At 45.4% G+C, this 15,384-nt stretch overlaps 2 protein-coding genes across 2 annotated transcripts in view; one reads left to right on the forward strand and one right to left on the reverse strand.

Moving 5' to 3' along the window:
* Window positions 1-15,384, reverse strand: part of fyco1a (FYVE and coiled-coil domain autophagy adaptor 1a) — a 314,197-nt gene that overhangs the window by 273,061 nt on the left and 25,752 nt on the right. The window contains exons 4-5 of the mRNA XM_067995711.1: window positions 10,844-10,950; window positions 4,347-4,490 (exon numbers count right to left, since the gene is read on the reverse strand). Coding sequence (XP_067851812.1) covers window positions 4,347-4,490; window positions 10,844-10,950 — 251 coding nt within the window. The remainder of the gene's footprint in view (window positions 1-4,346; window positions 4,491-10,843; window positions 10,951-15,384) is intronic.
* Window positions 1-15,384, forward strand: part of LOC137334924 (C-C chemokine receptor type 3-like) — a 195,570-nt gene that overhangs the window by 95,145 nt on the left and 85,041 nt on the right. The window lies entirely within an intron of this gene.

Consider the following 15,384-nt stretch of genomic DNA (forward strand, 5'->3'; position numbering starts at 1 on the left):
AAGAGAGAGAGAGAGAAAAAGGGATGTGCTCTTAAATTGATGCATTTTCAACAGAAATTTACTGAATATATTTGTTATTGACTACATTTCTCTGCTTAAAAAAGGAAACAAAATTATCGAATATGTAACATTTAGACATGTCACGTGCAGTACTTCTCAATTTATCATTCCTCTTTCATAATTAATCAGACTGTTTCCCCATTCTGCAGAAAATTCTTGATTTAATGGGAAAGACATAGAACATCACTTCCACACTGACTAGTATCTAGATCACTATGCAGCAAGACATCAACACCTAACAAGAAACAAAACCATTTCTGAGATCGTGCCCTTTGTTCTGGACCTTACAGGCTGTACATACAATGCTAAAAGCAAAGGGCCCTCCTGAGGCTAGCATAAAATATCCCACCCTTATTCCTACTTTCCTCAGCCCTGGATCCAATTTCTTTAACACTCCCCCTGTGGACTCCCATCTGCCACATCGTGTCCCACACTAAGTGCTACTTGACCATTACTTCAGTCCTGGCTGATCTACATTGGTTCCCTCCCTCCCAAGGTGCTGAATTTTAAATCCCTCTATAGCATGATCCACCTGGCCTCTGCAACGCTCTTCATCCTCATATCCCTTTCCACACCTTTGGCTTGCAAGACATCCCTTCCTCCCTTCACCCCACCAATGGCGGAAGAGCCTTCAGCTCTCCACCTTTCAAGAATCTTCCTACAATCCATCTCTTTGACCAAATTTTCTCTCACTTCTCCAAATTCTACTACAATGGCTGGGCTCCATTTCTTTTTATCCCCAATGGGACACTTTGTATGTTAAAGGAATTATATAAATGTCAGTTGTTACTTTGAACTAAAGATGTCTATTACATCCTAAAGTACCTATAAACACACTTCAAGCAGTCTCGTAGAATCTGATTTAATCTTTATTTTTATTCGTTCATGGGATGTGGGCGTCGCTGGCGAGGCCAGCATTTATTGCCCATCCCTAATTGCCCTTGAGAAGGTGGTGGTGAGCCGCCTTCTTGAACCGCTGCAGTCCGTGTGGTGAAGGTTCTCCCACAGTGCTGTTGGGAAGGGAGTTCCAGGATTTTGACCCAGCGACGATGAAGGAACGGCGATATATTTCCAAGTCGGGATGGTGTCTGACTTGGAGGGGAACGTGCAGGTGGTGTTGTTCCCATGTACCTGCTGCTCTTGTCCTTCTAGGTGGTAGAGGTTGCGGGTTTGGGAGGTGCTGTCAAAGAAGCCTTGGCGATTTGCTGCAGTGCATCCTGTGGAGGGTACACACTGCAGCCACTGTGCGCCGGTGGTGAAGGGAGTGAATGTTTAGGGTGGGGGATGGGGTGCCAATCAAGCAGGCTGCTTTGTCCTGGATGGTGTCGAGTTTCTTGAGTGTTGTTGGAGCTGCACTCATCCAGGCAAGTGGAGAGTATTCCATCACACTCCTGACTTGTGCCTTGTAGACGGTGGAAAGGCTTTGGGGAGTCAGGAGGTGAGTCACTCGCCACAGAATACCCAGCCTCTGACCTGCTCTTGTAGCCACAGTATTTATATGGCTGGTCCAGTTAAGTTTCTGGTCAATGGTGAACCCCAGGATGTTGATGGTGGGGGATTCGGCGATGGTAATGCCATTGAATGTCAAGGGGAGGTGGTTAGACACTCTCTTGTTGGAGATGGTCATTGCCTGGCACTTGTCTGGCGCAAATGTTATTTGCCACTTATGAGCCCAAGCCTGGATGTTGTCCAGGTCTTGCTGCATGCGGGCTCGGACTGCTTCATTATCTGAGGGGTTGTGAATGGAACTGAACACTGTGCAATCATCAGCGAACATCCCCATTTCTGACCTTATGATGGAGGGAAGGTCATTGATGAAGCAGCTGAAGATGGTTGGGCCTGGGACACTGCCTTGAGGAACTCCTGCAGCAATGACCTGGGGCCGAGATGATTGGCCTCCAACAACAACTACCATCTTCCTTTGTGCTAGGTATGACTCCAGCCACTGGAGAGTTTTTCCCCTGATTCCCATTGACTTCAATTTTACTAGGGCTCCTTGGTGCCACACTTGGTCAAATGCTGCCTTGATGTCAAGGGCAGTCACTCTCATCTCACCTCTGGAATTCAACTCTTTTGTCCATGTTTGACCAAGGCTGTAAGGAGGTCTGGAGCCGAGTGGTCCTAGCGGAACCCAAACTGAGCATCGGTGAGCAGGTTATTGGTGAGTAAGTGCCGCTTGATAGCACTGTCGATGACACCTTCCATTAGTTTGCTGATGATTGAGAGTAGACTGATGGGGCGGTAATTGGCCGGATTTGATTTGTCCTGCTTTTTGTGGACAGGACATACCTGGTCAATTTTCCACATTGTCGGGTAGGTGCCAGTGTTGTAGCTGTACTGGAACAGCTTGGCTAGAGGCGCAGCTAGTTCTGGAGCATAAGTCTTCAGCACTACAGCCGGGATGTTGTCAGGGCCCATAGTCTTTTCTGTATCCAATGCACTCAGCCGTTTCTTGATATCACGTGGAGTGAATCGAATTGGCTGAAGACTGGCTTCTGTGATCGTGGGGATATCGGGAGGAGGCCGAGATGGATCATCCACTCGGCACTTCTGGCCGAAGATGGTTGCAAACGCTTCAGCCTTGTCTTTTGCACTCACTTGCTGGACTCCACCATCGTTGAGGATGGGGATGTTTGCAGAGCCTCCTCCTCCCGTTAGTTGTTTAATTGTCCACCACCATTCACGACTGGATGTGGCAGGACTGTAGAGCTTTGATCTGATCCGTTGGTTGTGGAATCGCTTTAATTTTAATTTTCCAATTAATTCTGTACGTATTTAGCAAGTTATACAATTCCCAAGTATGTATTTGGTGCTGGTTCACCTTTCAGTTTTATTGATCACGATGAGGAATTACTCTTTTATTTGTTAACCATCCTTTAGCCCTCCTCGGCCAAAGAAGTAATTTGTGCTGGTAGGGTCCGAGGGTCCTAGTGGAGGGGCCCAATGTCCAAGGGTCCTAGTGGAGGGGCCCAATGTCCAAGAGTCCTAGTGGAGAGGCCCAATGTCCAAGGGTCCTAGTGGAGGGGTCCAATGTCCAAGGGTCCTAGTGGAGGGGCCCAATGTCCAAGGGTCCTAGTGGAGGGGCCCAATGTCCAAGGGTCCTAGTGGAGGGGCCCAATGTCCAAGGGTCCTAGTGGAGGGATCCAATGTCCAAGGGTCCTAGTGGAGGGGTCCAATGTCCAAGGGTCCTAGTGGAGGGGCCCAATGTCCAAGGGTCCTCGTGGAGGGGTCCAATGTCAAGGGTCCTAGTGGAGGGGCCCAATGTCCGAGGGTCCTAGTGGAGGGGCCCAATGTCCGAGGGTCCTAGTGGAGGGGTCCAATGTCCAAGGGTCCTAGTGGAGGGGTCCAATGTCCAAGGGTCCTAGTGGAGGGATCCAATGTCCAAGGGTCCTAGTGGAGGGGTCCAATGTCCAAGGGTCCTAGTGGAGGGGCCCAATGTCCAAGGGTCCTCGTGGAGGGGCCCAATGTCCAAGGGTCCTAGTGGAGGGGCCCAATGTCCAAGGGTCCTAGTGGAGGGGCCCAATGTCCAAGGGTCCTAGTGGAGGGGCCCAATGTCCAAGGGTCCTAGTGGAGGGGCCCAATGTCCAAGGGTCCTAGTGGAGGGGCCCAATGTCCAAGGGTCCTAGTGGAGGGGCCCAATGTCCAAGGGTCCTAGTGGAGGGGTCCAATGTCCAAGGGTCCCTTGGACGTTGCCAACCCGCCAAGAAACCATTCTTTATTTGTGAGCAATGCAGTGTGAGGAAATGTCAAATCATCCCTTACCCTTACCTAACAAAATTCTATCAATCTCAGTCTTGAAAATTTCAATTGATCCAACAACCACAGCCACTTAGGAAGCGAGTTCCAGATTTCCACTACCCTTTGTGTAAAAAGTGTTTCCTGATTTTACACCTAAATGGCCTGGCTCTAATTTTAAGATTATCCCCTTTGTTCTGGATCCCCCCACCAGAGGAAATAGTTTCTCTCTATCTACCCTCTTGAATTCCTTTATCATTTCAAACACCTCGATTAGATCACCCCTCAACCTTCTAAACTCAAGGAGTCAGTCTTAATCTAATGGCGACCCATATGCACTCTGTAGTCACTGCAGAGTAAAATGTCTCTACATTTGGTAGCTGGAGTCATCGAATTAATAACAAATAATCCCTCTAAATGATGGCAGTGCCATTGACTGGACTAATGCACTCTGTAGTCCATAGGGCTATTTGATACAATACACTCAGTGTGCTCAATTTCATTTAATAAACCATCAATTGTCCTACCCAATGTAAATAAATGTATATTACCGTGCAAATGTTGGCCAAGTAGCATCCAAATCGTGCCCTCTGGAAGCCAAGTCAAATTGCACTTCGTTCAGTTCATAGAGGTGATTGACGATGTCAGAACCGAGATGAGATTTCAGCAATGGGCTTCGTACATAGTACCAGTCACTTCAAAAATCACAAAACAACCAGGTTTATATCACATCACAAAACAAGGTTTATATCACAAAACAACAAGTTTATATCACAAAAAAAAGGCAAACTGTTGTGGAGACACTTGGAATACTCACAACAAACACTTCTTGGTCCCCAAGGTTACCAAGAAGATAATTATCACTCTTTCACAAATCAGCAATACATAGTGACAATTCATCCAGGTCATGTCCACAGTCTTATCAAAGTACAGGTTGCTTACTTTCTTTGAAATTAAACTAGTCCTTGCTTTATTTGCTTTCACATAGCAAACTATACACAAATTCCAATCATATAAATGGTGCTACATGATCCACAACACATACAGAAGTTCATGAAGAGTATGTTACGTAGAAGTTGGGTAGATTAATCATCCACAAGGCTCATGGAAATATATGAAACATAGGAACAGGAACAGGCTATTCAGCCCCTTGCACCCGTTCCAACCATTCAATTCGATCTTGGCTAAATGTAGTTCAACTCCATATACTCCATAACCCTTGATACCTCTACCGAACAAAAATCCATCAATCTCAGTCTTGAAAATTGCAACTGACCCCCAGCATCCACAACCATTTAGAGAGAGAGTTCCAGATTTCCACAATCCTTTGAGTGAAAAAGAGCTTCCTGATTTCACTCTTAAATGGCCTAGCTCTAATTTTAAGATTGTGCTCCATTGTTCTGGATTCCCCTACCAGAGGAAAGTTTCTCTGTATCTACCCTATCGATTCCTTTTATCATATTAAACGCCTTGATTAGATCACCCCTCAAACTTCTAAACTCAAGGGAATACAAACCAAGTTTATGTCACCTGTCCTCATAAATTGACCCGGTAAGCCCTGGGACCGTTGTGGTGAATCATATTCCCATTTGACCCTGAGATGAGCTTCAGACCCCATAGCTGCTCCATCACTAAGACCACCTACTTCCACGTCCATAACATCGCCCGTCTCCGCCCCTGCCTCAACTCAACTACTGCTGAAGCCTCATCCATGCCTTTGTTACCTCGAGACTCGACTATTCCATTGCTCTCCTGGCCGGCCTCCCACCTTGCACCCTCCATAAACTTGAGCTCATCCAAAACTCTGCTGCCCGTATCCTAACTCACTCCAGGTCCCGTTCACCCATCACCCCTGTGCTCGCTGACCTTCATTGGCTCCCGGTCCAGCAACGCCTCTACTTTAAAATTATCATCCTGGTTTTCAAATCTCTCCATGGCCTCGCCCCTCCCTATCTCTGTAACCTCCTCCGGCCCTAGAACCCTCCGAGATCTGTGCGCTCCTCCAATTCTCCCCGATTTTCATCGCTCCACCATTGGTGGCCATGGCTTCTGCTGCCTAGGCCCTAAGCTCTGGCATTCTCTCTGTAAACCTCTCCACCTCTCTCTCCTCCTTTAAGATGCTCCTTAAAACCAACCTCAGTGATCAAGTGTTTGGTCACCTGTCCTAATATCTCCTTATGTGGCTTGGTGTCAAATTTTGTCTGATAATCGCTCCTGTGAAGCGTCTTGGGACATTTTATAATGTTAAGGTGCTATCTAAGTGCAAGTTGTTGTTGTTGAATCTGCATTGTATCCCTCCAAGGCCAATATATTCTTCCTAAGTATTGGTGCCCAAAACTGAATGTTTTGCCAGCTGAGGTCGGCCCACAGCGCTGTACAACTGAAGCATCACTTTCCCCCCCTTTGTATCCCAGCCCCCTTGAGAAAAAGGCCAACATTCCATTAGCCTTTTTGATTACTTTTTGCACCTGTGCCCTAGCTTTTAGTGATTTGTGTGCATTGACACCAAAATTGCTTTGCTCCTCCACAGCTCCTAGTTTCTCACCATTATAGAATCATAGAAAGGTTACAGCAAGGAAGGAGGCCATTCAGCCCATCGAGTCTGCACCGGCTCTATGCAAGAGCAATCCAGCTCGTCCCATTCCCCACCCTATCCCCATAGCCCTGCACATTTCTTCTTTTCAAGTACTTATCCAGTTCCCTTTTGAAGGCCATGATTGAATCTGCCTCCACCACCCCCTCGGGCAGTGCATTCCAGATCCTAACCACTCGCTGTGTAAAAAAGTTTTCCTCATGTCACCTTTGGTTCTTTTGCAATCACCTTAAATTTATGTACTCTTATTCTTGACCCTTCTGCCAATGGGAACAGTTTCTCTCTATCTATTCTGACTAGACCCTTCATGATTTTGAATACCTCTATCAAATCTCCTCTCAATCTTCTCTATTCCAAGAAGAACAACCCCAGCTTCTCCAGTCTATCACATAACTAAAGTCCCTCATCCCTGGAATCATTCTAGTAAATCTCTTCTGCACCCTCTCGAAGGCCTTCACATCTTTCCTAATGTGTGGTGCCCAGAACTGAACGCAGTACTCCAGATGTGGTCGAACCAGTGTTTTATAAAGGTTCATCATGACTTCCTTTTTTTTGTACTCTATGCCTCTATTTATAAAGCCCAGGATCCCGTGTGCTTTTTTAACCGCTGTCTCAACCTGTCCTGCCACCTCCAACGATTTGTGCACCCTAACCCTAGCCCCCAGATCTCTCTGTTCCTGTACTCTTTTTAGAATTGTGCCCTCTAGTTTATATCGCCTCTCCTCATTCTTCCGACCGAAATGTATCACTTTGCATTTTTCTGCGTTAAATTTCACCTGCCTATCGATATCCTCTTGAAGTCTATCACGATCCTCCTCACAGCCCCAAGCTCCAGCCTCCCCCCAGTCTTCCCAGCCACCAGCCTCTCCTGCCGATTACCGACCTCCCCCTTCTGATTTCCGATCTTACCCCTCCTGATTGCCAAACTCTCCCCCCCTCCCGATTACTCTCACAAGGTCCCTCAAGGCAGCCTTCGGCCTCCCCCAGTCCCGATCTCCAGCCTCCCCCCAGCCCTCCCGATCGCAGGCCTCCCTCCCCGCCACAGCCCCAACTGACGATCACCCCCACTCCCGATTGCCGGTGACTGTCCCCAAGAGTCCCTAGCTGAGACCTTCTGCCGCTGATACTCCCTCCTGCCTGCTGGTCACACTGTCCATTTGGCAGGCTGCCGGATGGGAGACGGAGAGACAAGATGCAAATGAGGTCCTGCCATTAAGATCAGCCTTGCCTGGTCCTTTGTGCTTTTTTGGCCTCCCCGCCTCCCCGTAAATATTGACTCTGATGATAGATTCCAGTAACTTACCACAACTGATGTTAAACTGACAGCTCTACAGTTATTGGTTTCTCCCCCCCTCCCTTCTCAAATAATGGAGCGATATTTGCAATTTCCCATCCAAAGGCACAATTCCTCAATCCAGAGAGCTTTGGAAAATTATGACAAATACATCTGCAATTTCCTCACCGTATTTCTTTTAACACTATTTAAGAAGAGTAAAAGAGGTAAACTAGGATATTAGTTTAACATCTGTTACGGGGAAGTTACTAGAATCTGTTATTAGGGACACAGTGACTGAGCACTTGGATATATATGAACTGATCAGAGAGAACTAGTATGGATTTGTAAAGGGTAAGTCATGTCTAACAAAGCTAGTTGAATTTTTTGAGAAGCTCACTAACGTGGTAGATAAGGGAATATCCATGGATGTTATTTATATCAACTTCCAGAAGGCATTCGACAAGGTTCAACATAAGAGACTGTTAACAAAAATGAGAGCACAAGGAGGCAACCTATTGACAAGGGTAGGGAATTGGTTAGGAGGTCGGAGACAGAGAGTAGGGATAATGGGTATGTGCTCAAATTGGCAAGATGTGACTAGTGGTGTCCCCGGGGATCTGTACTGGGGCCTCAGCTTTTCACTATATTTATAAATGACTTAGATAAAGGAATAGAGAGCCGTATATCCAAGTTTGCTGATGACACAAAGTTAGGAGGCACAGGAATCAGTGTAGATGGGAGCAGAAAGTTGCAAAGGGACATTGATCAATTAAGTGAGTGGGCAAAACTGTGGCGGATGGAGTTCAATGTGGGGAAATGTGAGGTCATCCACTTTGGAGCTAAGAAAGTTAGATCAGAGTATTTTCTAAATGATGAGAAGCTAGGAACTGTGGATGAGCAGAGAGATTTAGGGATCTAACTACAGAAAGCACTAAAAGCTAGTGGACAGGTACAAAAAATAATTAAAAGGCTAATGGAATAATGGCCTTTATCTCAAGGGGACTAGAATACAAAGGGGTGGAAGTTACATTACAGTCATATAAAGCTGTGGTTAGACCCCATTTAGAGTATTGCATTCAGTTCTGGGCACCTCAACTCAGAGAGGGTGCAGCGCAGATTCACCAGAATGATACCGGGGCTAAAAGGGTTAAATTATGAGGACAGGTTGCATAAACTAGACTTGTATTCTCTTGAGTACAGAAGATTAAGGGATGATTTCCTCTGGTGGGGGAGTCCAGAAAAAGGGGGCATAACATTAAAATTAGTGCTAGGCCGTTCAGGGATGAAGTCAGGAAGCATTTCTTCACACAAAGAGTAGTGGGAATCTGGAACTCATTTTCCCCCAAAAAAACTGTTGAGGCTGGGAGTCAATTGAACATTTTAAAACTGAGATTAATAGATTTTTGTTAGGCAAGAAAATTACGGGTTACCGAACCAAGGCGAGTAGATGGAGTTAAGATACAGATCAGCCATAAGAACATATGAAATAGGAGCAGGAGTAGGCCACACGGCCCCTCGAGCCTGCTCCGCCATTCAATCAGATCATGGCTGATCTTCGACCTCAACTCCACTTTCCCGTCCGATCCCCATATCCCTTGATTCCCTTAGAGTCCAAAAATCTTTTGATCTCAGTCTTTAATATACTCAACAACTGAGCATCCACAGCCCTCTGGGATAGAGAATTCCAAAGATTTACTACCCTCTGAGTGAAGAAATTTCTCATCTCAGTCCTAAATGGCCGACCCCTTATTCTGAGACTGTGACCCCTGGTTCTAGACTCCCCAGCCAGGGGAAACATCCTCTCAGCATCTACCCTGTCAAGCCATCTCAGAATCTTATATGTTTCAATGAGATCACCTCTCATTCTTCTAAACTCCTGAGAGTATAGGCCCATTCTACTCAATCTCTCCTCATAGGACAACCCTCTCATCCCAGGAATCAATCTAGTGAAACTTTGTTGCACCACCTCTAAGGCAAGTATATCCTTCCTTAGGTAAGGAGACCAAAACTGTACACAGTTCTCCAGGTGAAGTCTCACCAAAGCCCTGTACAATTGTAGTGAGACTTACTCTTGTACTCCAACCCCCTTGCAATAAAAACAAACATACCATTTGCCTTCCTAATTGCGTGCTGTACCTGCATGTTAACTTTCTGTGTTTCGTATACAAGGACACCCAAATCTCTCTGAACACTAACATTTAATAGTTTCTCACCATTTAAAAACATATTCTGTTTTTCTATTCTTCCTACCAAAGTGAATAACCTCACATTTCCCCACATTATACTCCATCTGCCACTTTCTTGTCCACTCACTTAACCTGTCTATATCCCTTTGCAGACTCTTTGTGTCCTCCTCACAGCTTACTTTCCCACCTAGTTTTGTATAGTCAGCAAACTTGGATACATTACACTCGGTCCCTTCATCTAAGTCATTAATATAGATTGTAAATAACTGAGGCCCAAGCACCAAACCTTGCAGCACCCCACTAGTTACAGCCTGCCAACCTCAAAATGACCCGTTTATTCCTATTCTCTGTTTTCTGTCCGTTAACCAATCCTCTATCCATGCTAATATATTACCCACAATGCCATGAGCCCTTATCTTGTGTAACAGCCTTTCGTGTGGCACCTTATCAAATGCCTTTTGAAAATCCAAATATACTACCTCCACTGGTTCCCCTTTATCCACCCTACGAGTTACATCCTCAAAAAACTCTAATAAATTTGTCAAACACGATTTCCCTTTCATAAAACCACGTTGGCTCTAATCATATTATGATTTTCTAAGCCATGATCTAATTGAATAGGCTCGAGTGGTTGAATGGTCTATTCCTGATCCTATGTTCCTAGAGGGGTGCAGTTCAGATATATAATAAAATTTGTCTCAGATTATAGACTACATTTAGGTGAAACAATACCTGAACACAAAGTGAAATATTATAAATTGCAGCTACTGTATAACAGTCCAATATATACCCAACAAACTCAGTGTAGGTTGGTTGGGAAGAACTTTCAATTGACAGTAATTTGAAACTCCAACTGAAGGGCACAGAATAAAACCCACACAACGTTTCTTATAACAAGCTTCAATATGTTGCAACACCTTAACTGTCCTCAAAAGCATTAATAAATCAATCTATTATAGTGTACCTCGAACAATTCAAACAGCTATATCTTACCTAGTGACTTTTACATTCATTAAGCATTGCTGAAAAGTATCACCCAGGCGCTGGTGGACTAAGGAATACCGAATAAATGCTCGTCCTTTACCAAGGGAGGTTTTCAGCTTTAAAGAAAAGAACACACAATTCAAGGAACTTATCATGCCAAGATAAAAACTATCTCACAATCAGTGGCATAACAATACATTCATTGATGTTTATTAGCAACAACATCAAAGTATGCTTGCATATAAACATATTGCATAGAATTTACAGCACAGAAATAATCCATTCAACCCAACTGGTCTATCTCAGTGTTTATGCTCCACACGAGTCTCCTCCCACCCTCCTTCATCTAGTCCTATCAACATATTCTTCTATTCCTTTCTCCCTCATGTGTTTATCTAGCTTGACCTTAAATGCATCTATGCGTTAGAATCATAGAAAGGTTACGACACGGAGTGAGGCCACTCTATGCAAGAGTATTCCAGCTAGTCCCACTCCCCCGCCCTAAGCCCTTGGCCCTGCACATTTTTTCCTTTCAAGTACTTATCCAGTTCCCTTTTGAAGGCCAGGATTGAATCTGTCTCCACCACCCCCTCGGGCAGTGCATTCCAGATCATAACCACTCGCTGTGTAAAAAAGCTTTTCCTCATGTCGCCTTTGATTCTTTTGCCAATCACCTTAAATCTATGTCCTCTGGTTCTTGACCCTTTCGCCAATGGAAACAGTTTTTCTCTATCTACTCTGTCTAGACCCTTCATGATTTTGAATACCTCCATCAAATCTCCTCATAACTATCTCTGTTCCAGTCTATCCATGTAACTAAAGTCCCTCATCCCTGGAATCATTCTAGTAAATCTCCTCTGCACCCTCTCTAAAGCCTTCACATCTTTCCTAAAGTGCGGTGCCCAGAATTGGACACAATACTCCAGTTGTGGCCGAACCAGTGTTTTATAAAGGTTCATCATGACTTGCTTGTTTTTGTACTCTGTGCCTCTATTTATAAAGCCCAGGATCCCGTATGCTTTTTAAATCACTTTCTCAACCTGCCCTGCCACCTTCAAAGATTTGTGCACACATACCCACAGATCTCTCTGTTCCTCCACTCCTTTTAGAGTTGTGTCCTCTATTTTATATTTCCTCTCCTCGTTCTTCCGACCGAAATGTATCACTTCGCATTTTTCGGCGTTAAATTCCATCTGCCACGTCTCCGCCCATGCCACCAGCCTGTCTATATCCTCTTGAGGTCTATCACTATCCTCCTCATTGTTCACTACACTTCCAAGTTTTGTGTCATCTGCAGATTTCAAAAGGCACTTTATCAAACGCCTTTTGAAAGTCCCTATAAACCACATCAACTGCATTACCCTCACTGATCCTCTCTGTTACCTCATCAAAAAACTCTATCAGGTTAGTTAAACACGATTTGCCTTCAACAAATCTGTGCTGGCTTTCCTTAATCAATCCACTTTCGTCCAAGTGACTGTTAATTCCGTCCCGGATTATCATTTCTAAAAGTTTCCCCACCACCGAGGTTAAACTGACTGGCCTATAGTTGCTGGGTTTATCCTTACACCCTTTTCTGGACAAGGATGTAACATTTCTAATTCTCCAGTCCTCTGGCACCACCCCCGTATCTACGAATATTTGGAAGATTACAGCCAGTACCTCCCCAATTTCCACCCTTACTTCTCTCAGCAACCTAGGATGCATCCCATCCAGACTGGGTGATTTATCTACTTTAAGTACAGCCAGCCTTTCTAGTACCTCTTCTTTCTCAATTTTTAGCCCATCCAGTATCTTAACTATATCTTCCTTTACCGGGACTCTGACAGTATCTTCTTCCTTGGTAAAGACCAATGCAAAGTACTCATTTAGTACCTCAGCCATCCCCTCTGCCTCCACGAGTAGATCTCCTTTATGGTCCCTAATCGGCCCCACCCCTCCTCTTGCTACCTGTTTACTGTTTACATGCCTGTAGAAGACTTTTGGATTCCCTTTTAAATTGGCCGCCAGTCTATTCTCATACTCTCTCTTTGCCCCTCTTATTTCCTTTCTCACTTCCCCTATGAACTTTCTATATTCTTCCTGGTTCTTACTTGTATTATCAACCTGACATCTGCCATACGCCCCTTTTTTCCGTTTCATCTTACTATCTCTTTTGTCATCCAGGGAGCTCTGGCTTTAGTTGCCCTCCCTTTCTCCCTCGTGGGAATGTGCCGAGATGTACCTGAACCATCTCCTCTTTAAAGGCTGTCCACTGTTAAATTACAGTTTTACCTGCCAATCTTTGATTCCAATTTACCCGGGCCAGATCTGTTCTCATCCCATTGAAATCGGCCCTCCTCCAATTGAGTATTTTAACTTTAGAGTGGTCCGTGTCCTTTTCCATAGCTATTCTAAACCTTATGATATGATCGCTGCTCCCTAAATGTTCCCCCACTGATACTTGCTCCACTTGGCCCACCTCATTCCCCAGAACCAAGTCCAGCAATGCCTCCTTCCTCGTTGGGCTGGAAACATTCCGGTTAAGAAAGTTATCCTGAACATATTTCAAATATTCCTTCCCCTCTTTGCCCCTTATATTATTATTGATATCCCAGTCTATATTAGGATAGTTGAAGTCTCCCAGTTATCACTACTCCATAGCTTTTACACCTCTCTGTAATTTCCCTGCAAATTTGCTCCTCTATATCCTTCACACTAGTTGGTGGCCTATAGAATACCCCCAGCAGTGTAATGGCACCTCTATTGTTTCTTAACTCTAACCAAATAGATTCTGTCCTTGACCCCTCCAGGACATCCTCTCTCTCCAGTACTGCAATATTCTCCTTAATCAATACTGCCTCTACCCCCTCTCTCTTTTCTTTCCTGAACACCTTGTATCCAGGAATATTTAGTATCCAATCCTGCCCTTTTTTGAGCCAGGTCTCAGTTATCACCACGACATTGTATGCCCATGTGGCTATTTGCGCCTGTACTATTACTGGCTCCAGTGCTGTCTTTCTCCCCCTGATCCTTTGTGCACCTTGTTTCTCCTTTCCATTGCTACATCCTGGTGCCCATCCCCCTGCCAAATTAGTTTAAACCCCAGAGCACTAGTGAACCTCCCCGCGAGGACATTGGTCCCAGCTCCGTTGAGGTGCAAACTGTCCGGCCTGTACAGGTCCCACCTTCCCCAGAACTGGTCCCAATGCCCCAGGAATCTAAAGCCCTCCCTCCTGCACCATCTCTCCAGCCACGCATTCATCTGCTCTGGCCTCCTATTTCTATACTCACCAGCATGTGGCACCGGGAGTAATCCGGAGATGACTTTGGAGGTCCTGATTGTTAATCTCTTTCCTAACTCCTTAAAATCTGCCTGCAGGACCTCATCCCTCTTTCTGCCTATGTTGTTGGTACCGATATGGAGTCACAGGTGGATAGGGTGGTGAAGAAGGCATTCAGCATGCTTGGTTTCATTGGTCAGAACATTGAATACAGGAGTTGGGATGTCTTGTTGAAGTTGTACAAGACATTAATTAGTAAGGCCACACTTGGAATACTGTGTACAGTTCTGGTCACCCTATTATAGAAAGGATATTATTAAACTAGAAAGAGTGCAGAAAAGATTTACTAGGATGCTACCGGGACTTGATGGTTTGACTTATAGGGAGAGGTTAGATAGACTGAGACTTTTTTCCCTGGAGAGTAGGAGGTTAAGGGGTGATCTTATACAAGTCTATAAAATAATGAGGGGCATAGATAAGGTAGATAGTCAAAATCTTTTCCCAAAGGTAGGGGAGTCTATAACGAGGGGGCATAGATTTAAGGTGAGAGGGGAGAGATACAAAAGGGTCCAGAGGGGCAATTTTTTCACTCAAAGGGTGGTGAGTGTCTGGAACGAGCTGCCAGAGGCAGTAGTAGAGGCGGATACAATTTTGTCTTTTAAAAAGCATTTGGACAGTTACATGGGTAAGATGGGTATAGAGGGATATGGGCCAAGTGCAGGCAATTGGGACTAGCTTAGTGGTATAAACTGGGCGACATGGACATGTTGGGCCGAAGGGCCTGTTTCCATGTTGTAAACTTCTATGATTCTATGACCTCTGGCTGTTCACCCTCCCGCCACTCCGCCACTCCCGCCCCCCCACCAAAATATTCTGCAACCACTCAGTGACATCCTTGACCCTGGCACCAGGGAGGCAAGATATTATCCTGGAATCACGTCTGCGGCCGCAGAAACGCCTGTCTGCTCCCCTAAATATAGAATCCCCTATCACTATTGCTCTCCTGACCTTTCTCCTCCCCCCTTGAACAGCTGGGCCATCCATGGTGCTGTTGTCTTGGCTCTCGCTGCACGCCCCAGAGGAACCCTCTCTCTTGCCAGTATTCAGAACTGAACACTAGTTAGAGAGTGAGATGCTCTCCGGGGACTCCTGCACTATCTCCCTGGTCCTCCTAGTCTGTCTGGCGGTAACCCAGTCCCTCCCTGTCTGCACTCTCTTAAGCTGTGGGGTGACCACCTCCTGAAACATGCTATCCACGTAGTTCTCAGCCTCATGGATACACTGCAG

The sequence above is a fragment of the Heptranchias perlo genome, chromosome 2 (genome assembly GCF_035084215.1).
Source record: "Heptranchias perlo isolate sHepPer1 chromosome 2, sHepPer1.hap1, whole genome shotgun sequence".
Classification (NCBI taxonomy): Eukaryota; Metazoa; Chordata; class Chondrichthyes; order Hexanchiformes; family Hexanchidae; genus Heptranchias; species Heptranchias perlo.